The sequence below is a fragment of the Hippopotamus amphibius genome, chromosome 9 (genome assembly GCF_030028045.1).
Source record: "Hippopotamus amphibius kiboko isolate mHipAmp2 chromosome 9, mHipAmp2.hap2, whole genome shotgun sequence".
Lineage (NCBI taxonomy): Eukaryota > Metazoa > Chordata > Mammalia > Artiodactyla > Hippopotamidae > Hippopotamus > Hippopotamus amphibius.
In genome coordinates this window covers 75,384,487-75,409,318 of record NC_080194.1, presented here as the reverse complement: position 1 = coordinate 75,409,318, position 24,832 = coordinate 75,384,487, and the positions used below count along the sequence as shown (strand labels likewise).

The 24,832-nt window shown below is 42.5% G+C and overlaps 1 protein-coding gene across 1 annotated transcript in view; it reads left to right on the top strand.

Moving 5' to 3' along the window:
• The first annotated feature begins 3,357 nt into the window (after positions 1 to 3,357).
• The window catches only part of LOC130860912 (beta-galactosidase-1-like protein 2), a 56,668-nt gene continuing 35,193 nt past the window's right edge, over positions 3,358 to 24,832 (top strand). Inside the window, exons 1-6 of the mRNA XM_057749450.1 lie at positions 3,358 to 3,440; positions 3,588 to 3,785; positions 11,806 to 11,874; positions 14,293 to 14,388; positions 15,659 to 15,767; positions 18,583 to 18,675. Coding sequence (XP_057605433.1) covers positions 3,358 to 3,440; positions 3,588 to 3,785; positions 11,806 to 11,874; positions 14,293 to 14,388; positions 15,659 to 15,767; positions 18,583 to 18,675 — 648 coding nt within the window. The remainder of the gene's footprint in view (positions 3,441 to 3,587; positions 3,786 to 11,805; positions 11,875 to 14,292; positions 14,389 to 15,658; positions 15,768 to 18,582; positions 18,676 to 24,832) is intronic.

Sequence of the window (24,832 nt, the reverse complement as noted above, 5' to 3'; positions counted from 1 at the left end):
AAAAACACACTGGAATGACTAACCATGGAGAGTAGAGGAAAATTAAAGTAGGGAACAGGGACGCTGAAAATTATCTAACAAAATTAAAAGGAAAACACAAATTACAAATAATAAGTATAAAAGTGTTTAAATACAGCTGATATTTTAGGTTTATTTTTTAAGTTTTTTTAAACTTTCAGCACTTTAAAAATATCATTTGTAGTTAATAGTGTTCAATGTCTGTTCACGAATGTAATTGATATCACTCTTCACACGTCATGTCTAGATCCAGAAATATACAAATATAAGATGCATGCAAACTGTGTAGTATTATCAAATGCTTCTCAGCTGCCATGTGCAACAGTTGTAAATGTCACAGGGAACCCTGAGTGGACCTGAAGAGAAGCGAATAGATGGGTGCCCAGCACTCCTGGCAATGAGAACTCCACTGGGCGAGCGTCTTTCGTGGTTACGACACCGTTCATGTACTTCTGCACATTGAAGCAGTATCTGCCTCCAAGGTTGGCAACAGCCCACCTGCAGCCCTGAGGACACACAGATACAGGCATCTTTTGCTTTGAAGATGAACAGCAACAGGTGCAGAGAAGTGTTTCTGTGGAGGCTGAAAGTGGCGGGGGAGAGCGTGGGTGTTGGGGGTTTAGAGTTTATGCTTTATGTTTACCAGCACTGAGAACTGAATCTTGAGTGACAAAGCAACCATATACTCCTTAATAATGTAGGGTTTATTAAAGCATGTTATGTAGGATCTAGAAGAGCATTATATATATATGTATTTTATATAAATATATACATATATGTGTGTGTGTATAATAAAGGGACATTTAAAGCGTTGCCCAAGACAGGGAACCCCCATTGCTGGGTCTAAGTAAGTTTGGCTTCATGACCTTACTCATTTCCACTCATCAGCTCAGGGCAGAGCAAAGAGAGAGCAGATTGGTTTGTTACCTTAGCAAAGTAGGAACGCATGAGGTTAAGGAAAGAACCATTTCTGATAAGGAAGGAGGTGTATTTTTGGATATACAAACCAGAATGAGTATGATAAACTGAAGAAAATGAGAGAGACCAGAAGATTGGAAATTCAAAAACGGAGGAAGAGCAGGTTTGGGGAAATATGGTGAAGTGTGAAAAAAATGACTGTGGCCAGAAAGTAGACCGTTAGAATCTTGTATCTCAGAGATAAAGCATTTTTGAGTTCAAGTGAGGTTACGTAAGTTTATAGATGGAGCAGAGTGAGGTACTAAAAAGGGTCGTTATCCCAGATGTAGGTGTCCCGAGGATAACGTCTCTGAGCGGAGAGAGGATCCCGAATCTTCTGGGAATAAATCAACGAACTTCGGTGAAGGAGATAAAAAGGAGGGGTCAGCACCTGAAGTGAAAACATGGCCCCTGCAAACTGCGGGTAATAGCAAGTAGGGAGGGAATTTGGGAGGCAGACTGGAGCAACGTGATGGCTGTTTTTAAGTGAAGAGAACTTCAGAAAAGGTCAGACTCCAGGAGTGGAGTGGATCTGAAAAAGAGTTTTTCCTCTGATGTGTCGAGTAGTAGCGCCTAGAGTAGAAGCGCGTTTACAGAGCAAAGAAGAGAGAAAGTGGGATCGTGCGTCAGAAAAGCAGAGGGAAGGAATCATCGCAGGCGTCCTGAACGTCGGTCAGACTTTCAACTGTTCGGCGTCAGAAGCCGCGGCGTGAGATCTGCACAAAGACACAGACAAGAACAAGACTGGGGAGACGCAGCCTGGTCCACACTGCGCGGAGCCCGGTCCAGCCGCCTCCGGAGGGAGACGACCCGGGACAGAGCGGTTTAGCTGCTCTTGAACCCTGAATCCGAATCAGCGCAGACCCAGCAGAGAGGATTTTAAGCAGTGGAGGCGGTCCCTGCCGGGGGAGGGGGCGGGTCCCGCACAGGTGCGGCGGGCCCCGCCCCGCCCCCACCCACAGAGGGCGGTGCAGTCCCGACCGCGCTGGACCCTCAGTTCCCGAATCTGCGCCGCTAGTGCTGGCCCAGGGAGAGCCCGAGTTTGAGGTCCTCTGGGTCTGGAGCGGGACGAACATCCGCACTCAAACGAGGTTCGCCTGCGCGGGTCGGAACCGCCTGAGGAGCCGCGGCTCCAGGCCGGGGAGTTAACAGCTTCAGGGTCGGTCCGGGAGGAGCCCGCCCGCCCCCGGGATGTCGCCGGGCTTGCGAGGCTCTCCTGCTGGATCCCAACTCCAGGGAAGGACCTTCCTGGCCTCAGCGCCTCGCGCAGGGACTTGGTGACCGCGTGGAGGAACGTCCTCGACCCCACAGGGGTCCAGGAGGGAGAGGGGTGCAGGCGGGAGAGGGGTGCAGGAGGGAGGAGGGTGCAGGCTGGGGAGGGGTGCAGGCCGGGGAGGGTCCAGGAGGGAGAGGGGTGCAGGCGGGAGAGGGGTCCAGGAGGGAGGAGGGTGCAGGCTGGGGAGGGGTCCAGGCCGGGGAAGGTCCAGTAAGGAGAGGGGTGCAGGCGGGGGAGGTGTCCAGGCCGGGGAGGGATGCGGGGAGGGGGAGGAAGGGGGGAGGGGATCACATGGGTCCCTAGAGCAGCTGTGGCGGTCGCCCTCGGTCCACAGCGAACTGGGGAGGCGGCACCCGTGCGTGGGCCCTGGCGGTCCTTGGTGGGGGGGGGGCGGGGGGCCCTGTCTTTATGCGCTTTCCGTCCCAGGGCTGGGGTTGGGGCGGCCAGCTCAAGTGTTGGGGGTGCAGGTCTGGGGCAGGGGTCCTCTGCACCCTGAGTCTGGGGCTGGGCCCTTGGAGCTGGACCCCCCCGCCCCCCCCACCGACCTCTGGGCCTGGGCCCACCTGTCGCCCTGTCTCAGTAGAGGCCCTTCAGTTCTCCGTTGGCCCCACTTCGCCCTCGGTTCAGCAGCGTAAGGAAAACCATGGGCCACATGAACCCTAAGAACTGAGAAGGGGGGTCCTGCAGTGTAGAGAAGTGGGAGGTTGGCTGGACATGACACAGGCCCTTAGAGGAGGGTCCAGCTGGTGTGCTCTCAGGGAGACCAAACCCTGAGAGTCTGCTCCTCAGCAGCTGAATGTCTCTGGCAAATTTCCCAGAGGTTATTCTGTTTATACAGCTTCCTTGAGGGAGGCTTGGTTTTCTCTGAAAGGTAACCTGTGTCTGAAAACCCCATGGTTCAGCAGGAGTCTGTCCACCTGGCCATCCTTCCTCCAGGCAGCAGACGTGGCTCCCGTGTGTCTGTGCGGAGTCCAGGTGCTACAGGAGCCCAGGGACAGCTATGCAGGATCCTGCCTGCCCAGCATCCTCCATGGCCCAGGCCGCTCCCAGCTGCCACCTCTTTCCCTGCTCAGGGGAGCCTGATCTCTCTGTCCTGTCTGTCTAGCATGCAGGCCTTCCTGGTGAGACTGGTGGGCCTCCTGGGCACTTCAGGGTTACTGGTAATGCACCAAGGAGGCTCTTCGGAAAGGTACGTTTGATGGGGAAGTCTGGAAAGTTTCCCTTTGTGCTGGAGGTATGCCCAGGGCCCTGGAGGAAAGGCCTTTCTGATTGGCCCACCCTGTGAGTCTCCTGGGTCACCTCTGTAGGATGTCACATGCCTCCTTTGTCCTTGCAGGGTGGCCCAGGCTTTCCTCAGGCCCTCACAGATAAAGGACCGACACGTGGGCCTGCAAGTGAAGGACTCAAACTTCACGCTTGGGCACTTTCCTTTCCTCATCCTGTCGGGTACCATCCACTACTTCCGGGTGCCCAGGGACTACTGGAGGGACAGCCTCCTGAAGCTAAAGGCCTGCGGCTTCAACACCGTCACCACGTGAGTGCGGCCAGCTTGGAGGCTGCGTCAGTCCAGTCTGAGCAGTGACCCTTTTAATAGTTTCTTCACGGTTTTGATGATGGCGAAGTCCCCATTGGAGTCCCCAGAGTCTCCTGGGGCTAGAGCCTGCTCCTGTGGCTCTAAGGACCTCTGTCTCAACAGGCTTACTGTGGGCTGTGTGCAGCAGTCTCATGTCCTCGGTGGCTGCAGCCCAGGTGTCCCTGCACTCTGAGGGAGTCTGGGGCAGTGGGCCCCACTCCTCCGTGGAGAGCCTCCCTTGCCGTCAGAGTCTAGCTTCAGTGATGATTCCCGGGGAAGGTCCTGTCTTTGAAGATGGGTCTCATTGAGAACCAGGACTGGCAAATACTGTGATCTTCCTCATTCTAGAAGCTGAAAATGAACAAAAATAAATGATTTCTTTCTAGCTTTCTAAGTTTAGAAAGTGCGCATCCATTACTATTTTGATAGTCAGTTTTGGTTGTGTCTTTGATTTTGTGTTGTGCCAATGATTTGATTTTTAAATGCAGGTTTAGAAGAAAAACCTATATTTTAAATGTCTGGAATTTAATTTGGCAGATGGTGGGGGATGATCTTTTAAAACATTTCCCTCCAAATTGTCATAATACCTTTTAAACATCACATCATTTTCCTTCTTTGTTTCCTCATTATTTTGTTGCTTTTGTATAGCAGTGATTCAGACATTGAAATTTCATGAATTGTTACATTCAGTGAAAATATGGAATCACTATGCTGTACACCTGAAACTAATGTAATATCAAAATCAATTATATTTCCATAAAAAAGTTTCATGAACTAGTAAAAATCTTAAAACATTTGTGGTTGAAATAAGACTGCCAAGTTTTGTCTGTTTTAGTATCCTTCTTCAGAAACATAAAAGTTACCATCATTATTTTATAAACTATAAGATGTTCTAAATCACTTTAAGCAGAAGAGCATTACCTCAGAATAAAGGCAGCCTCACACAGTGAATACATTTAGTGTTGTACAAAGGCTGCATTCTCTTTTTTTCTTTTTACATATATATGTTTTTATTGAAGTATAACATTGATTATTGAAGTATAGCATTGATTTACAATGTTGTGCTAATTTCTGCTGTATAACAAAGTGACCCAATTGTACACATGTATACGTTCTTCTTTTATATTCTTTTCCATTATGGTTTATACCAGGAGATTGGAGATAGTTCCCTGTGCTATACAGTATGACCTTGTTGTTTATCTGTTCTAAATATAATAGTTTGCATCTAGTAACCCTAGATTCCCAGTTCATCCCTCTTCCTCCCCCTCCTCTTTTTCTTTTTTTAATTATCAACAACCAATCATCTGCCAAAGTCTTGCAGGGAGAAACCTCGAGTCTAACAGTCATATTTCCTGACTCGGGAGGATCTGAGTGTAGGAGAAAGGGTGGAGTGCCCGTCTCAACAAGGAGTGTGCGTGGGGGACTTTTGTAAGGTTGGGGTCCAGCCCAAGGAACCTGAAGGGGTCTCAGAAGAGCAGGCGTACGTTCTGAATGTGGTGTTTCTGATGCAGGAATAGAAACGGGTTAACTCGGGTGGGGGCTGGCATGAGGTTGGGGCATTTTAGCAGGTGCATAGCTGGGTGTAGCAAAGAGCATCGGGGGTGTCACAGACAAGAAAGCAGTATTCACTCGAAAGGGCGACTTTTTCCAGCTGCTGAACCAGCTTGGGAACAGCAATTCCCCCTAACTTCTCCCACGGCTTTACCTCTGTTTACTGCTAGGTCTGTGAAAGCATCAGAGCTGGTCTCCCTGGTCTTTCTTTTTCAAGTTACTTTTCTTTCTTCCCATTTTGAACAGGTCTTCAATCAAGAAGATCTTTCACTGTAGATTCACAAGAACTTCACCTCAGGGCAGTAGATCTTGACAGTCGTTTGAGGACATAGTGATGGGCTTTGTGTCCAGGCCATTATCGGTTCCATCGTGTTACCTGTTCCTTCTGTACCATCGCAGCACTTTTAGTTTGTGATATCCTTTCATATAGATTTTTTGATATTTACCCTGCTTTGTATTCGCTGACCTTCCTGGATCTGTGGTTTGATATCTGTCATTCATTTTGGAAATCGTTCAGATATTATTTCTTCAAATACTTCTCCTTTCCTTCCTTGCTTTAATCTCCTCTGGCATTTCCATTGCATCTATGTTACACCTTTTGTAACTGTCCCAAAGTGCTTGCATACTATTCTCTGTCTTTCCATGCTTCTTTATCTTTTCAGTTCCATTTTGGAAGTTTTACTGTCCTACCTTTAGGCTCACTCATTCTTCCCATGGCTCTGTTTACTGCGGATCCACCGGGGCACTCTTCTTTTCCGTCACAGCATCTTGTGCTCTAGTGTTTCCTTTTTTTTTTAAATTAATTAATTAATTTATTTGGCTGTGTTGGGTCTTCATTGCTGTACACAGGCTTTCCCTAGTTGCGTCGTGAGGGGGCTACTCTTCCTTGTGGTGCACAGGCTCCTCATTGTTGGTGGCCTCTCTTGTTGCAGAGCACAGGCTCTAGGTGCTTGGGCTTCAGTAGCAGTGTTGAAGGAATCGGTAGAGGTAGGCAGGACACCGAGGCTTGCAATACAGGAAGCAATGTTTATTGTACCGGTACAGGCCCAGTGGACTCACATCCAAAGACTGAGCCCCGAAACAAAGAAAAGTTTCCCCTTTTATAAACCAGTTTCCGCGCTTTTTTGGGAGCCTATAGCTATGTTTATCTAGGCAGGGGCAAGGTACAGAGGCCAGAGTGCAGAAGTTAGGTTTTCCCTTATCTCCTTGACTCAGATGTCTGGGCTCTTTATGGCAGGATCTTTGTAAAAGAGGCCATAAGTTATTTATTCCCTGAGGCTTGCATTCTCTTCTGTTTGCCTCTTCCTTCCCTGCTTTTGTTATTAACCTGCCTCAGTAGGGCTTCAGTAGTTGCGGCACATGGGCTCAATAGTTGTGACTCATGGGCTCTAGAGTGCAGGCTCAATAGTTGTGGCGCATGGGCTTAGTTGCTCCACAGCATGTGGTATCTTCCTGGGGCAGGGATCGAACCTGTGTCCCCTGCATTGGCAGGTGGATTCTTACCCACTGCACCACCTAGGAAGTTCTAGTGTTTCCTTTTTATACTTTCTTAGACTTTCCATCTCTCTGCTCACATTACCCACCTGTTCTTGCTAGCTGTCCACTTTCTCCTTTAGCATATGAGTCACAATTGTTTTAAAATCCCAGTCCAATAATTCCAAAATATTTCCCCTATTGAAGTCTGGTTCTCATTTGCTTTGTCTCTTTAGATGGTGGTTTTTGTTTTTGCATGTCTTACAATTTTTTGTTGAAAGCTGGGCAAGCTGTCATGGGTAAAAGGAATTGAGGAAAACTGACCTATAATGTGAGGTTTTATGTTTATCTGGCTTGCAGTTGTGCTGTGTTTACTGTTTGCTGTAACTGTGGTTTGAGAGGAAAAAAAATTTCCTCTGGCATCCTTGTTTTTGTCCCCCTGTTGTCTTTGGTTTTTCCTCGAGATTCCCCCTTAAGTAGGGTCTGAGTCTTGTAGTTCCTTTGGCTGTAACCCCCTTTTATTTTACGGGAGCCTGTTGATGTGGTGGCGAGGTGTGGGGTGAGGGTGAGTGTGCTGGCGGATCTCTGTCTCTGTGAGTCTGAGTTGGGTATTTCTGTCCTGTGTGCTGAAGGCTGGAGTGTGCTAGGTTTGCATATTTCCCTTTCTCCAAGCGGATATCTAAAGAGGTGTTTCCCTCTCCTCAGCCTGCTTAGGCTTTGGCAAAAAATAGTCTCCATTGAGAGCAGGCTTTTCTTAAGGAGCACAGAAGGCCCTGGACTTATTTTGGAATGTCTACTCTTCTGTAACCCAGTAGGAAGCAGGAGGGGATTTGTCTTAGATCTTCACACTGAGAATCTTAGGGCTTCTGGAGGTAAAATGCAAGACTGACCCCTCCTTCAGAGTTTCAACTCTCAAGCCCATCTGTACTGAGCCTCTAGCAATTTATCAGTTACAGTTTGTGTTGCTACCAATGCTGGCTCCAGCATCCGGCTTCAGCCCCTGGCTGTCTGCTCATGGTGACTGTGGATGCCTGTGTTAGCGAGCCTTCTCCAGAGAGGCAGAGCCAGCAGGAGTGTGTATGTGTGTGTGTGTCAGCATGCCAGTGAGAGAGAGAGAGGCAGAGAGAATTGGCTCATGCAGTTATGGAGGCAGAGAAGTCCCAAGACTTGCGGTTGGCAAGCTGGAGACCCTGGGGAGAGAATGGTGTGAATTCCAGTCCAAGAGCTGGCAGGCTGGAGACCCAAGAGCCAAAGTTTCAGTCTGAGTCTGAAGCAGGACAAGACCCAAGTCCCAGCTCAGCAGTCAGGTATTGGGGAGGGGGGCATGGAATGTTTGATCCAAGTTACCTAGTATACCTTCACTGGTAATAGATGTCCTCAATTCCTTCCCCCCACCATTCTTTTTTATTTTATTTTATTTTTAAATTAATATTATATTGAAGTTTAACATGTGTACAATATATAAGCATTGAGCTCAGTGAACTTAAATAATGTGAATGTACCCGGGTAACCTTGCGATGTGCCTGCATCTCAGAAGCTCTTTCATCCGCTTGCAGTTAGGACCTCGCTGCAGAGGAGAAGCAAAGCTCGTTCTTCTAACATGTACATTACTTTCGCCTGTTTTGAACTTTATGTACCTGGAATCGTATAGTATGTACTCTTGTGTCTGGTGTCTTTTGCTCAAGATTATGTTTGTAAGAGTTCTCCATGTTTGCCCCATATTTTAGCTTGTTCATTCTCATGACTGTATGCAATTCCATTGATAATCACACCAAAATGTGTTCTTCTGGTCTAATGTGTAGTTCAGGTCTAATATTCCTTATTGATTTTCTGTCTGGATGATGTGTCCATTGTTGAAAGTGGAGTATTAAATAATTTTTTTAAGGATCTTGGATTTGTTCCCGAAGTTCTTATCTAAAGTTCTTTATCTAAATTGTTAAATTCCTAATTTGTTCACTTTTCGAAAAATAAAAAGCTAGTACTACAGAATCTTACAGTTGTATGCCTCCATTCACTCTTCCCTTCCTTTGTGCTGTGCTGTGCTGTGCCATGTGTTTTATTTTTATAAGCTACAAAATCATGATACATTTTTTTTCCTGGTTTGAACATCTAATTATATTTGAGAGAAATTTAAGGTGATAAAAATATCTTTTTTATTTACCCACATATTTACCATTTTGGGTGCTCTTCATTCCATTGTGTAGATTACAGTTTCTACCTGGTGTCATTTCCTTCTGCTGAGGAACTTCCTTTAACATGTCTTACAATGGAAGTCTGTTGATCCAGAATTATCTTAGATTTTGTTTCTTTGAAAAATATATTTCTTTCATCTTCAATTTTGAGGGATAATCTCACTGGGTATAGAATTTCAGATTGATAGTTTTTTTGTTTGGGGCTTTAATTTCAGTACCTTAAAAATGTCTCTGCATTATCTTCTGACTTGCACATTATCTGATGGCAAATCTTGTATTCCTTATCTTTTTAAAAAAATTCTTTTTATAATTTGTTGTTTTTCCCCTTTTGGTTACTTTTTAGATTTTCTCTCTGTTGTTGCTTTTCAGTTATTTGATTCTGTGGCGCTATGGTGTAGTTTTTTTTTTTTTTTCTACTTCTGGTTCATTGAGATTCTTGAATCTGTAGGTTTATAGTTTTCATCAGTTTACCAAAATTTAGTAAAATTTCCTGTTTCTTCTAATATTTTTTAAGAACTTTTATTGAGATATAATTGACGTACAATAAACTGTGTATATTTAAAGTGTACAATTTGATATTTTTTTCTTATTAGTAATGTATATACAGCAATCCTAATCTCACAATTCATCCCACCTCATTCCCCCCCAACACCCCCCCCCCCCCCCGCTTTCCCCTCTTGGTGTCCGTATGTTTGTTCTCTACATCTGTGTCTCAATTCCTGCCTTGCAAACAGGTTGATCTGTACCTTTTTTCTAGATTCCGCATATATGCATCAATATATGTTATTTGTTTTTCTGACTTACTTCACTCTGTATGACAGTCTCTAGGTCCATCCATGTCTCTGCACATGTCCCAATTTCGTTCCTTTTTATGGCTGAGTAATATTCCATTGTATGTATGTACCACATCTTCTTTATCCATTCATCTGTTGATGGACATTTAGGTTGCTTCCATGTCCTGGCTGTTGTAAATAGTGTTGCAGTGAACATTGGAGTGCATGTGTCTTTTTGAATGATGGTGTTCTCTGGGTATATGCCCAGTAGCGGGATTGATGGATCATATGGTAGTTCTATTTTTAGTTTTGCAAGGAAGCTCCATACTGTTCTCCATAGTGGCTGTATCAATTTACATTCCTACCAACAGTACAAGAGGGTTCCCTTTTCTCCACACCCTTTCCAGCATTTTTTTTTCTTTTTCCAATAAATATATTTTTTAAGCTCTTTATTGGAATATAATTGCTTTATACTCTTGTACCAAATTTTGAGGTACACCAAAGTGAATCAGCTGTATTTATACATATATCCCCATATCCCCTCCCACCCACCCTCCCTGTCCTGGCCCTCTAAGCCATCACCCACCATTAAGTTGATCTCCCTTTGTTATACAGCAACTTCCCACTAGCTATCTATTTTACAGTTGGTAGTGTATATATGTCTATACTACTCTCTCACTTCGTCCCAGCTTCCCCTTCGCCCCCCGCCCCCCCAATCCCGTGTCCAGCATTTATTATTTGTAGATTTTCTGATGATGCCCATTCTAACTGGTGTGAGGTGATACTAATTTTGATTTGCATTCCTCTGATAATTAGTGATGTTGAGCAGCTTTTCGTGTGCCTCTTGGCCATCTGTATGTCATTTTTGGAGAAATGCCTATTTAGGTCTTCTGCCCATTTTTTGACTGGGTTGTTTGTTTTTTTGATATTGAGCTGCATGAACTGTTTATATATTTTGGAGATTAATCCTTTGTCTGTTGATTCATTTGCAAATATTTTCTCCCATTCTGAGGGTTGTCTTTTCGTCCTATTTATAGTTTCCTTTGCTGTGCAAAAGCTTTTGTTTCATTAAGTCCCACTTATTTATTTTTGTTTTTATTTCCATTACTCTAGGAGGTGGGTTCTTCTAATATTTTCGTCTCCCCATTTTTCCAGGATTTGGACTTGATAAGATCCCACATGTTACTAATGCTTTGTTCATTTTAACGTTTTTCCTGTTTTCTAGTTTGGGTAGTTTCTTTGCTCTGTCTTAAAGCTTACTGGCCTTCTATTACTGTCTCTGTTCTGCTGTATCAGTGGTATATTTTTCATTTCCTGCTGCTAATAGTATCCAGAGTATTTTTGATTTCAGATATTATATTCTTAAAATTTAGAAGTTCCTTTTGGATCTTTTTTATATCTTCCATTTTCCTCGTTATGGTCACACTTTCCTTTACTTATTAAAGAGATGGTGTATATTTGTTATACCTTTTAAATACTTTTTTCTGCCAGTTTCAACCTATGTGTCATTTCTGGGTTTATTTCTGTTGCTTGATTTTTTTTTTTTCTGGTTTATGCATCATATTTTCCTGGTTTTGTTTTTGTTTTTGTTTTTTTGGCTTACCTAGTAAACTTTGTGTTGTGAATCTTATATTGTTGATTGCTGGATTTCATTTTGTATTCATTTAAATAATATTGTACAATATTATATTATACAATTGGATTATACAGTGTTATATTGTATGATATTATATTATATAATTGTATTATATAATATTGTATAACCCAATATTACTATTTTATAACTGTAAAATATAAACTTTTAAATATATTATATATTTTATATATTTCTATATATTCATTTAGATAATACTGTATAATCCAATATTATACAATATTGTATTGTACAATATTGTATTATGCATTTGGGTTATAGAATATTGTATAATCCAATATTATTATTTTATAACTGTAAAATATAAAGTTTTTATATTTCTCTTTTTTCCATTTCAGGCATGTTCCTTGGAACCTTCATGAGCCAAGAAGGGGCCATTTTCGCTATACTGGAAATCTGGATTTGATGTATGTTTCATGTTTCAGTTGCTGTTTCTCTGGCTCAGAAACAGGGCGTGACTCTGTGGGGTCACATGAAGCAAGGCGAACCTTGCTTTCTGCTTTGAGAACCACCGGGAAGCTCTGATAATTTTGTTCCCCCAGACTGAAGCCTCTTGAGCAGTGATTCTGTTTTCGGCAGGGGAGCCCCGACCTCAGGGTCTGTGATGCATTTTACCCACATGTGGCTTAGAGAGTGTATGTGCAGCTTTAATCTGTCATGAGGACCCTGCTGTCTCACTTACAAGAGGAGGTTTCTGAGCTATGGTTTACAGGATTTCTGAGATGTGATACAGTAGAGTAATTGTTCAAAAATATGTATTTTCCATCTGCTGTAGTTCAGAATTGTCTTTGGTGCTGGAGATGCACAGATAAAGCATGTGCGGTTGAATAAGGATTCTGTATATATAGAGAGGCAAGTAATGGCACACTAAGGACATGTAACCCAAACTAGGGGAGCAGGCCAGGGCAGACAACAGTGAAGTTACTGCTAAAGCAGGTTAGAATGTTGAGCAGGAGTTCATGTGATTTCAGACAGAGGGTCCAGCAAGGGCACTGTCAGAGATGTGAGAGAACGTTTTACGTACATGAAACTGATGTCAGCTGCTGCAACAAGTGAGCTCAACATCTTCTATCGATAAAGATTTATTTTCAGTTAAGGAAAGTTTATCAATAAAATAAATATTCATGGTGAGCACACATCTCTCTTCCAAGAAATAACTGAGGGATTCAGGATCTTTCTATCTTGTGACTTCACCATCTTCAGCATATCGCTTCCAAACCACCATGCTCGTCAGCATCAAGCCTGCAGGTAGAACAAAGAGTGTGGAGACTCTTTTCTGGGAATAGGAACACTCGATTCTGTACACATTCTGATGACTTGAAATCAGTCACAGCCACATCTAAATGCATGGAGGCAGGACGTGTAGGTGAGCTATGTGCCTAGGAAGGAAAAGAATGAGTTTCATAACTAACTTTATATTTGCTGGAAACTGCAAGTAATGCTGTCTGACTCTCCTGCTGGTTTTATTTATTTATTTATTTATTTATTTATTTATTTATTTATTTATTTATTTATTTAGGCTGTGTTGGGTCTTCATTGCTGCGTGTGGGCTTTCTCTAGTTGCGGCAAGCAGGGGCTACTCTTCGTTGCCATGCGCAGGCTTCTCATTGCAGTGACTTTGCTTGTTGTGGAGCAGGGGCTCTAGGCGCTCGGGCTTCAATAGTTGCAGCACACGGGCTCAGTAGTTGTGGCTTGCAGGCTCTAGAGCACAGGCTCAGTAGTTGTGGTGGCATGTGGGATCTTCCCAGATCAGGGATCGAACCCATGTCCCCTGCACTGGCAGGCGGATTCTTAACCACTGCACCACCAGGGTAGTCTCTACTGCTGCTTTTGAGTAGAGGAACTGTCATAAATAAAACAGGAGAGATAGTCAAGCACAGCTTGGTTTGTTTTGTATGCCATGCTACAAAATGTGGAATCTCTTCTGAAGGCACTGGGGAGTCAAGTGAAGAATTTTAATTTGGGAAGTTTGTATTTGCATGCCGGTAGTATTTTTAAGAGGCAGAATAACATTTCTGGAGGTCCTCTGCCTGATTGCCCTTTTAACTCTTCCATTTACCAAAAATGTGACCTTGAGGAAGCTGTGACTCTTTAAGCGTTTACTTTCTTATGTGTAAAATGGAGATGATATTGATACTGATGTCACAGAATTGTCAAAGAAAATAATAAACTTAAAAAATTGAGCTATCGTGCCAGATGCTGATATGAGGTAAAAATTAGCTCCTGTGTTTGTTGTTGATGATGATATTCTTATTGACAGTGATTGGAGAAGCATCAGAAAAAGGTAGGGAGGGAAGAGGAAAGAGGGAGGGAAGGAGGGAGGAAACCACTGGAATATCTCAGGTGGAAATGATGAATTTCCTAACCGAGGTGGTAGCAGTAGGAAGTAGGAAGAATTCTGTGTTCAGAAATCTTCCGTTGGAAGAATAAACATAATTTGGTGATAGACTGAAAGTGGGAGATAAGGAAGAACGAGGAGCCAGAATGATTCGTGAGTATCTGCTCTGGGTGGTGCCTCTTGGGTGGGGGTGGGGCGGCGGACAGGAGATGTGGGGGGAGCAGGTTTAGGAGGGAAGGTTGGCGTCTGGCCTGGATTCCTGCGCTTTCCCTCAGTGTCCTGCTCTCTCATGCCTTGACTGAACCCTCTTATGTGGAATGCATTGTTCCCTGCCGCCCCAGGTCCTGTCTCCCACAGGGACTTCTGTCGACCAGGCTGTGAGTTCCACCTGTTCTGACCTCAGGAGAACAGACCTCAGGGAGAAACATAGCGGTGATTCCAGGCTCAGCTCTCTATGTGAAATTATCTTTATTGCTTCACTTCCCAGTGCTTTTATATCCCTGGCTTCAGAGGTGGACCTGTGGGTCATCCTGTGTCTAGGCCCCTACATCGGGAGTGACTTGGACCTTGGAGGCTTGCCCAGGTGGGTTGTGCTGGGAAACCCCTGGCTGTGACTCTGTGGTCCCCAGGCACATTCACGTGTAAGAGCAAAGAGTTTTGCTTGGTTTTCTATGTGCATTTTTAATCTGTACCCTCCCCTCCGTTTAATGGCATGGAAAATGAACTTTAAAATACTGGGAATAACACAATATTTGTTTTTTATAAATCTTCATCTCATCTCTGCAGTACAAAGAGGTAGAAGCCTTTTTTTTTTCTCTTTAAATAAAACTATTGGCTACCATGTAAGCAGTATCTTTGTAAGTTCTAGCTTTTGTGATGACAGTACAAATAGCATGAAATTGGGTTGGTTATCTCTTTTAAAGGAGGGTTTTTTCTTTTTTGCTTCCTTTCATTTTTTAAATGGTAGTAAAATATGCATAATATAAAATTTACCATTTGAGAGTATGCAATTATGTGGCAATTGAGTACATTAAAAATGTTGAACAATCTTCACCACAATCTTGTTCCAGAACTTTTTCATCACTTGAAGAAAAAAGCCGCTCAGCCACGGCCCCCCCTCCGCCCCCCCATTCCTGCTTCCCCCCAGCTCCTAGCAACCACTAATTCAGTTTCTCTGGATTTGCTTATCCTGTATATTTCATGTAAATGGAATTATACCTTATGTGACCTTTGTGTCTGGCTTCTTTCCCTTGGCATAATGTTTTCAAGGTTCATTCATGCTTTAGCATGAATCGATTCCTCATTTTTTTAATGGCCAAATAATATTCTATTAAAAAACATTAAAAAAAAAACCCTTTGAAACAGCTTTATAAAAATCTCACTCCAAACTAAGGTTTGGCAAACTTTTTTTTTTGTAAAAGGCCAGATAATATTTTTGGATTTGAGGGACACATACAGCATCTGTTGCAACTCCTCAACCCTGCCACTGCCGCAGGAGCGCAGCTGTGACGGCATGTAAACGAAGGGTGGGCTGTGCGCTGATAAAACTTTATTTACAGAAACAGACAGTGGCTCTGACTTGGCCTATGGGCTGTAGCTTGAGGACCCTGCTCTGGATCATTTCCTCATCTTACAATCGTCAACTGTATTTGGAGGAGAGAGATGGTGGTTAAGGTGCTGAGCTCTTTGTAACTGAACTCAGACTACTTAAAGATGGGTTAAAAATCTCACAATGTTCTGTTCCAGTGTTGCTGTGCAAGTTTGGGCTGTCCACGTTTTCTAGCCTCAGATGCTTGAACATTTCTTTTTGCTATCTCCCACCCCAAGTCTGAGTCTTGCCTCTTCCATCCTAGTTGGTTACTCCAGGATTCTAAAATGAGGCTAAGAACCACTTACAAGGGCTTCACTAAAGCGGTGAATCACTATTTCGATGATCTGATTCCCAGGATACTGTCATTCCAGGTAAAGCCCTATTCCCCATCTCTCTGACCAAGGGAAGCCATTGCCTGAATTGATTTACCAGATAGGGCTAAACTTCCTTTCTATTACTCATAAGCAGGAAGCATATGTAGCAGCTAACTCCAATTCCTTATTTAAGAAATACCAGATTTTTTTGTCCTGCTTTTATGCCTTTTCCTCATCTACTGCCTAACTGGATGCCTTTTCCTGGCAGTATGCTGGAAACTGTGCTCCATGTATTTTTATGTCATCTTCTGTATTATTTCTTTGCTCTCCAGCACCATAAATGGGAAATTAATGATAGCCATCAGAATGTCTTAGCTTAGCTGCTAAAGATAGCTACTTGTCAATCTTTCACAAATAATAGGTGATATAGATGACCTTAAGTCAGAGATTTTGTAGAAGCTGCAATTTATTTGATTTTTTAATGTCTCTCCCCTGCAATAAAACCATGATGTCATTCATATTCATTGTTTGAGTAGAAATAGTGTGCCACTGTATTTCTACGAGATTTGGAAAATGTATAATAAAGGACTGTATAATTAGGTACAAAATGAGCAGAGGGAAGGAACAAATATATAATCTCTATTAGGTATCAAGCTATTTGTTAGACAGTTAACGTTTACCAAGCATATTCTATCCTCACAATTATCACTGGAAGGGGATGTTATTGTAGATTGAGTGGAGGTAACGACAGGCCTGTAGATGGCCAGGGAAGGCTTCATGTAGTGTGGATCTACTCAGGGCAGAGCTGGTCCTGACATTGTGAGTGTCCCAGGGTTAACCAGACTCAGGGAAGCCATTGAAACTACTGAGGAGCTAAAGAGCAGGATCAGGGTGCCATTTGGGGAACAGTAGGGGGTGGAGATAGTCCTTTACAGGATTGGAGCTGCTCTGTCCAGCATGGTAGCCATGACCACTGTGGCTATTGAAGTTGCAATTAATTGAAACTAAATAAAAAATTTAGGTCCTCATTCACACCAGACACATTTCAGTTGCTCAGTTGCTACCACATTGGACAGTGAGAACACAGAGCATTTTCATCATTGCAGAAAGTTCTAGAGGAAACTAGAGCGCTCACCCCACCCCATATCAGGACCTTCTCAGTCCTGGAGCTCCTGCAAAACTAAATTAGTAATCAGAAGCTTGCCTGGGGAGTGCAAAACCAGGGCCTGAGGGAGCTGGGGGTTCTTGAAAGCATTTTAGTATAGCCTGAGGAATCAGCACTTGCACCTGAGCACCCTTCTTTTAGAAGTTTCAGGTATATTTACCAGGTTTGGGGGCTCTTGCTTTGGATAATCCCAGGTACTGTCAACTTGTGGGTTTTTCCTCTTTCCTCTTCTGTTCTCTGATCAGCCAGTTTCCTCATTGGATGGATGGGAAAGGGGGAGAAAGAAGCAGATTTTGAAAAAGGTTTTCAATATTTGTCAACAAGGGATGAGATTTAAAGGTTTGGAACACTCTTTTAGGCTTTGTGACCTCTTTTCTCCCCTGTCAGGGTAGAGTACAGTCACTTATGTTCTGCTTGCTAAATCTTTTCCCATTTCAGCTCTCTTCTCCCAGATTCTCCCAGGTCATGATAAACACAGGTTTTGATGTGCTAACACTTTAGTCACACTTTTACGTAGTCCTGGGCGTTACCCAGGTTCTTACTGTTATTGTTGGCGTGGAGTTTAATTTTTAGAGGTCAACACTGTTTTTCTTAGTTCTGCCTGCCGGGCAGGCTACCTCATGGCGCCCCATGTGTCTCCAAGAGTAGGTTGAGAAGTGCAGTGATGAGTACAATGAAACTTGGCTAGGATGTGTCAGGTGCAAGATATGGAGAGAAAACATGACAGCCGGGCTGGCCAGAGCTATAAAGATAGGGGGTGACTAAGCATGTTAGCATCACAGAGAGGAACTGGTAGGGAGGGAATGTGAGAAGATATTTGCCGGAGGGCATAACTGAGAGGGCAGAAGGATGTGATCCCACACACAGATAGGACTGATAGAGAACCGTGAGGAACATGGGCATTGAAGCTTGCAAAGAAGGCTGAGGGAGAGTGACCAGAGAGCCCAGAAACTAGGAGGGAATGTTCCGGAAGAGAGGATTGCAAGGAGGAGGAGGGAACCAAGAGCGCTGACTGTTGGTGGGGAGAAATTAAATTAGGATGAAAATGTGTTGTTTAAATTTAGCAAAGAGAAGGTCAATGTTAGTAATGTAAGTAGAGTGGAAAGAGTGGAAGTGAGACCAGAGTGAGAAGGAGTCAGTGAGAGGATAAGAAGTCTAAAGGGGGTGCAGAGCTGCTTCATGGAGTTTGTCCTCAAAGGTGAAGAGGGTGATAGGGCAGTGACTGGAGTCAGTGTACGTGGTGATGGGAAGGGTTAAGTAAAGAAGGAGATGGAGATACAGAAGACAGAGGGGCGCCCCAGAGGGCCACATCCCTGAGAAGTGGGAATGAGGTGAGACCAGCACTCGAGATGAGACAACGCCTGGATGGGATGTGGGCCACCTTCCTCGTTTAGCTGGTGCTAAACGAGAAAGGATGGCAGTGGAGGTTTGAAGCCTCTGCTTAATGCATTGAATTAGGGGGGACGTGATGGGCACTAATTACCTACAGAGCACTGGGAGAGGCAGGATGCTAAGAGCATCTGACCTAGAGGAGATTGCTGACTTAAGAGTGAGAGAAATTGCTTGAAGTGTCATGTACTTGGAGTTGAGTTTAGGAATATGTCCTTTTTTATGGCACTCTAAATATGTGTGTGGTGCAACAAATAGAAAATCCAGCCTTTCCCCACCAGTCACCTCACTTCAGACTCTCGTCTCCTTGACCCTCAGTTCCAGGAGGATGGCCCCATTATTGCCGTGCAGATGGAGAATGAATACGGTTCCTATAAGACGGATAAAAGATACATGCCATATATTAAAAAGGTATGTGCCCTTTAATTTTCCTCCATATTTATGTACTTATTTTCTCACTTGGTTAGTTCGTGGGGCACGCATCCTGAGTAGCTATAGCTTGCATGGTACCATGGCATATGAAGACGAATGAGGTCCAGTTTGGCTTTTCCGTGCATTTACACCCTAGACAAGGATCTGGTAGCTACCTGCATGACTCTGATGTAAGGTAAAGAGTGATGTTAAAATGCTTTTTCCTTCTGTGGGTATCACAGCTCTCTTTGGGTTGGTGTTTGTATAATACATGCTTTTCTATCCTTTTACTTTCAGTTTTTCTTGTATCCATATATTTAAGTACATACCTTGTATATAATTAAAATGTTTTTATTAATCCATGATGAAAATTCATGTCTTTTAAGTGAGATATTTGGTTTGCTTACGTTTAATATATTTACTGATAGTTGCATTTAAATCTACTGTGTTGTTATTTTCATTCTACGAGGGTGAGTCAAAAATTATCTGTACTCTTCAATAAATTCTACAGCTGGAGTGTAGTTAATATTTGACTCACCTTTGTATTTCTCTTACCTCTTCTATGGTCCTTTTTCTCTTTTTCTTGTGTTCTTTTGGATTATTTATTTTTTTATTCTGTCTTCTCCTTTACTAACTTGTTATGTACTTTTCACTTTTCTTTTAGAATTGGCCATAGACACTACAGTATTCATCCTTGAATTTTTAATTTCCAATATAAGTTAATGTTTGCCAATTCCAAGGCAAAGGAAACACCTGAGAACAGTTTATCTTTTCCTTCCTTCCATCTTAGGTGCCATTGTTGTCATTTCTTTTAATGCTATATTATTTTAATGCTATGTGCTTTTAATGCTGTATTATTTTAGAGCTACAAGGCATTATTATTTTTATTATTATACAATCATTTAGATTTACCCACATAATTTATTTTTGTTGCTTTTTTTCCCTCTCTGTATCTCTGAGCTTTATTTCTCATCATTTTCCTCTTCCTGAAGAATACCTTTTTGTATCTCCTTTGTCACAGGTATGCTGCTAACGAATTCTTTCACCTTTTATTCACTTGAAAATGTGTCTAATTCATCATCATTTTGAAGGATATTTTTGCTGTATGTAGAATTCCAGGTTGGCAACTATTTGAGGATTCTCTAGCATACATTTTTTTCTGTTAAGAAGTCAGATGTTGATAACATTGTTCCTTTAAAGATAAAGTGTCCTTTTTACCCCTGGTTTTTTTAAAGATTTTTTTCTTTTACTTTCAACAATTTTACTAGGATTTACTTAGGTGTAGTTTTCTTTTTACTTACGCTGCTTACATTTTTTTTGCACTCTTCAATTTGTGGCTTGAAGTGTTTAATCAGTTTTGAAAAATTCTCAGCAGTTATCTGTTCCGTTTCCTCTCCCCTCTCTTCTGGGCTTCAATTATACAAATGTTTGATGTTTTCATCATATTTCATATGATGAAATTTCCTGGATATTTCATATATATGTTATGTTGGTTTCCAAATCATTTCTTCTAAGCTAGTGTCTGGTTCATTCATCTCCTCAGTATTGTCCAGGTTCCACTTCCTTAAGTTCTTTACTTCAGATAGTAGTGTAATTTTTAGTTCTAGAATTTTCATTTGATTCTTTTCCATAGTTTCCATCTTTTTGCCAGAATTTTCCATTTTCTATAATTTTTTCAACATATTAATTGCAGCTATTTCAAAGTCGGTGGTCTAATAGACCTAATATCTGATCTTCTATGTGTCTGTTTCTATTGTCTTTTTTCCCATGGTTTCATTAAAGTCTTGTCTTCTGGTGTACCTAATAATTTTTCAATCCAATGTCAGACATTTATTTATGAAAACATTATTGAGATCATTTAAAGCTCTTGATACTCTTTCAGATGGATTTATTTTTGCTTCTAGGAGATAATTGCAATGATTTGGAAGTGAGCTTCTATCCTTATGAGAGTGAGTCTTATTCTTGTTCATCCTTACTCAATAGGGGAAAGCCCTTTGGTTCCAAGCTGAAAGCCTGGGGTTTGTCATGGCCCTTCCACCTTGGTGGTCCTGGAAATGCAGTTTCTATCCCCAAGTCTCATGCAGTTTCTGGGAAATCTGCTCAACTTCTCAGCCTTTCAGCTGATGCTTTAGGAGTCAACAGTGTCTCAAGGGAAAAGCAGTGTGAAATGCTAGATTCATCTCCCCAGGCTTCCTGCCTCTCTGGGAACTTAGCCCCTCAGGTCCTGCATTGATATATATACATGTACATATAAATATATATATAAATATAAATATTAAAAACATATATAGTGTTCTCAACTAAGTTAAAAAATTTTTTTTGTGCAGCTTGCCTAGCTGGTATTAGAAGAAAGGTTAGTTTGAACAAAATAGTTCACCATCCCTGGAAATGGAGCTGTTGCTGTCCCTATGAGAAGTGATCCACGAATCCTGGTTTCTATCTCTTTCATTCTCAAGTGTTCTAGTTTGGGTGAAAAGTTACAGTGTCCCTCCCTTAACCAATGGATGGTATGTCCCAGACCCCCAGGTGCCGAGACCAGCTCGGCGACTCGAGGTGAGTGACGGGTGCCGCAAGCTTGAAGAAGACACAGACACAGACTGAAAAGAAAAGTGGGACCGGGGGGGCTCAAGACCTCTCGGATCAAGAGCCCTGCTGACTCATCCCAGGTTGCTTTTATTGAGTTCTTTGGCTAACATTCTCAGGTTACACCCATAAACAATCAAAGGCCTCACATGACTGAGGCAATTATCTTTGTTTACTTCCTGGGTCCGAGTTGAGCAGGTGTGGATTTGAGCTGGGCCTGGAGAGCAAAACAGCCCTGGGGGCAGGAGACCTCTCTCAGATATTGGGGTTCTGTGCCCCACCCCTGTTGGCCCCTCTGCGACTGTGCCTGTCTTAGGTTGTTCCTCCCTTGAGGAATCTTACCCATCTTTGGCTAACCAGCCATCCTTCAGGGCCAAACAGGGTGATATTAATCTCCACGCCCCGCACCCTCAGCTCCTCCACTGCTCAAGCAGGACATTCTGAATCCCATCGCTCGGCCCACATACTTCAACATTTTCAAGGTTTCAGAAAGGTTCCCGAATGTCTTCCCACATCTCCCCCTTTTTGTTTTGGTAGGAGAAGATAAGCCTGTAGGAGAAGATAAGCCTATTCGAGTTATTTCTTTTTTTTCCGTCAATCCTTGGGGCGTTCCTCCTGCGCACCTGAGAACTTAACATAGGATAATTAAAAGGCAACAAAAAGTATCAAAATGCTTAGGAGACTGCTACTCATGGTTTTTATCCAATCCAATGGATGCAATGCTTTTAATCCATCAGCTATACTTTGTAAAGTAGCAAATTTGGTGTAGAGACTGCAAAAATCATATTGCATGCCAGTTATTTTAGTTTGTAATTGTTGTATGTCCAGTGTGAGACCATCCGCTCCATATCCCAGCAGATGTGTCACTGGCATCATGGCCATCCCAGATTTGTAATGTTCTTAAACTCTAGGGAAGTTTCCATATTTCTGTTTGAGCTCTGCCATCCTCTAATTGAGGCCAAGGAGGTACTAATCCAATCCTAAACCATAAGATGGGATAGGGCGAGTGCATGGCAATATTGGTATATGCCATCACCACCTTTTATAGGGATTGCAGGAGGAGTTTTTTTGGTGTAAACCATTAGAGACTGCATACCCCTTAGGGGACCAGTTTCATACTGTTCCATAGGAACCATTAAGTAGTATCACACCCTCCGTCCCATGGCAAAAATCCCAAAGAATTTGATCTTGTCTGTCAGCCCATATCTGTTTTATTTTACACAAAGGTCTATCAGGGATGGCATAATTAGTAAACTTAGTCTCCAAAGCTCAAACCTGAAAACAAATGTACAAAGTTTATCTCTGGAGATTCTACATCCCATTCAAAATGGCGTTTCTTTGGAACGCTCATGATATGGCTTAATTCTCCAATATGGAATCCACACAGGTTCCAGGCCTTGTCCTGGTGACACACAAGCAAACCCTCTTTCCCATGTGATTAACCTTCCTGATGACCAGATATTAGGCAATGGGTCCTGCCACCATATCAGCGGCTGTGCATCATTAAAATGAGTCACATTCCTAGACGAGGCTCGAAAATGCCTCTTAGCTGCTGTATCCGTAGCCTGTGCAGATACATTCAAGAAAATTAATAGTGAAAAGTGAGGGACAGGGATTTGTCGTGTTTTAAATCCCGTATATCCCGTTCGGCCCTCACTAGAGCCATCAGTAAAAATTATAGAAGCATCTGGTATAGGAATCCATTGAGTTCTCTTAAGAAACTGCAAAATGGGATTTTTCGGTTAGTGATTATCAATTTTCCCAATATAATCAGCAAAGGCAATTTGCCAACTTACACAATTTTGGAAACAAGCCTGAATTTCTTTAGTAGTTAAATTAATAATTATATGTGAAGGGTCAGTTCCAATTAAATGCTTACTTCGAGTTCTTCCCTTCAGAACCAACTGAGCTAGTAATTCTAAATAAGGTGACAAGGATTTTACCATAGTATTTGCTAAAAACAACCATTCCACAATTCCTTCATTTTGCATTAATATCCCTGTAGGTGAATGAGAAGGTAATATAATTAATTGCAATGGCTGATTAACAGTTACTCTCTGTAATTGAGAAGAATGAATTTTATTTTCTACAAGTTTTAGTTCCTCTAAAGCAGCTGATGTTAAAGTTCTTGGACTATTTAATTTTGAATCCCCTTTTAACAAAGCAAATAGGTTAGACAATGCATAGGTGGGGATCCCTATGCATGGGCGGAGCCAATTAATATCTCCTAGGAGTTTTTGCAAATCATTAAGAGTTTGGATTTGATCTGTCCTCAGTTCCACCTTTTGTGGTCTAATAGTTGTTCTATCAACTACTGTGCCCAAATATTGATATGGGCTATGCATTTGTACCTTTTCTGGAGCTATTTTAAGTCCTGCTTTATCAAGGCAAAGCTGCATGCTAATATACGCAGAAGTAAGTAAATCTTGATTAGGAGCAGCACACAAGATATCATTCATGTAATGGATAAGATAACAATTAGGAAATTCTAGTCGTACTGGTTCAAGGGCTTTAGCAACAAAATTCTGGCAAATAGTAGGACTATTCAACATGCCTTGAGGTAACACCTTCCATTGAAACCTTTTTCGAGGTTCTTTATTATTTAGTGCAGGCACAGAAAAAGCAAATTTTTCTTTATCTTTGGGATGTAATGGAATGGTGAAAAAGCAGTCTTTCAGATCAATAACTATTAAAGGCCAATTAGCAGGGATCATATTAGGTGATGGGAGGCCTGGTTGTAAGGCCCCCATTGGTTGTATAACTGCATTGACTGCCCTGAGATCTGTTAATAAACGCCATTTACCAGTTTTTTTCTTTATTGGAAATACTGGAGCGTTCCATGGGCTAAAAGATTCTTCAATATGTCCTTTTTCTAACTGTTCAGTCACTAATTCTGTTAGAGCTTCTAACTTTTCTATGGTTAAAGGCCACTGCTCAACCCATACAGGTGTATCAGTTTTCCAGGTCAATGGGATTGGTGCTGGGGGAAGAAGTAAGCTTTTACGAACAGTGGCCACTGGTGAAAAGACGGAAATCCAAGACCTTCTCTATTTGCATTACCTTCAGCTAGAATAGGAAATAGTTTCCCTTGATGATATTTACCAAAACCTAACCCTGGCTGATATCCTTGATTTACTAGCATTTCTTGACTTTGCATACTATAAGTATCTATCGTTGGGATGTGGATTTCAGCCTTCCATTGTTGCAATAAATCCCTTCCCCATAAATTAATGGGAAGGTCTGCTATATAGGGTTGTAAGTGGGCTGGCTGCCCATCTGGGCCAATACAAGGCAATATTTTAGCACTCTGCTGCAAGCCATGAGCTCTACCTAAACCTACCACTGTAATGTCTGCGGGACAAGTAGGCCAGCGAGAAGGCCAATGATTACTGCTTATAATTGAAACATCAGCACCTGTGTCTATTAATCCTCTAAAAGGTTTTCCATTTATAGTTATTGAGCATGTCGGGCGTGTTTCTAAAATTTTTTCAGAGAGGAAAACTCCGGCCTCTCCTGTGCTTCCAAAGCCTTTCGTTCTCCTCACTTTTGTACTATTGCCAATCTTATAATATGG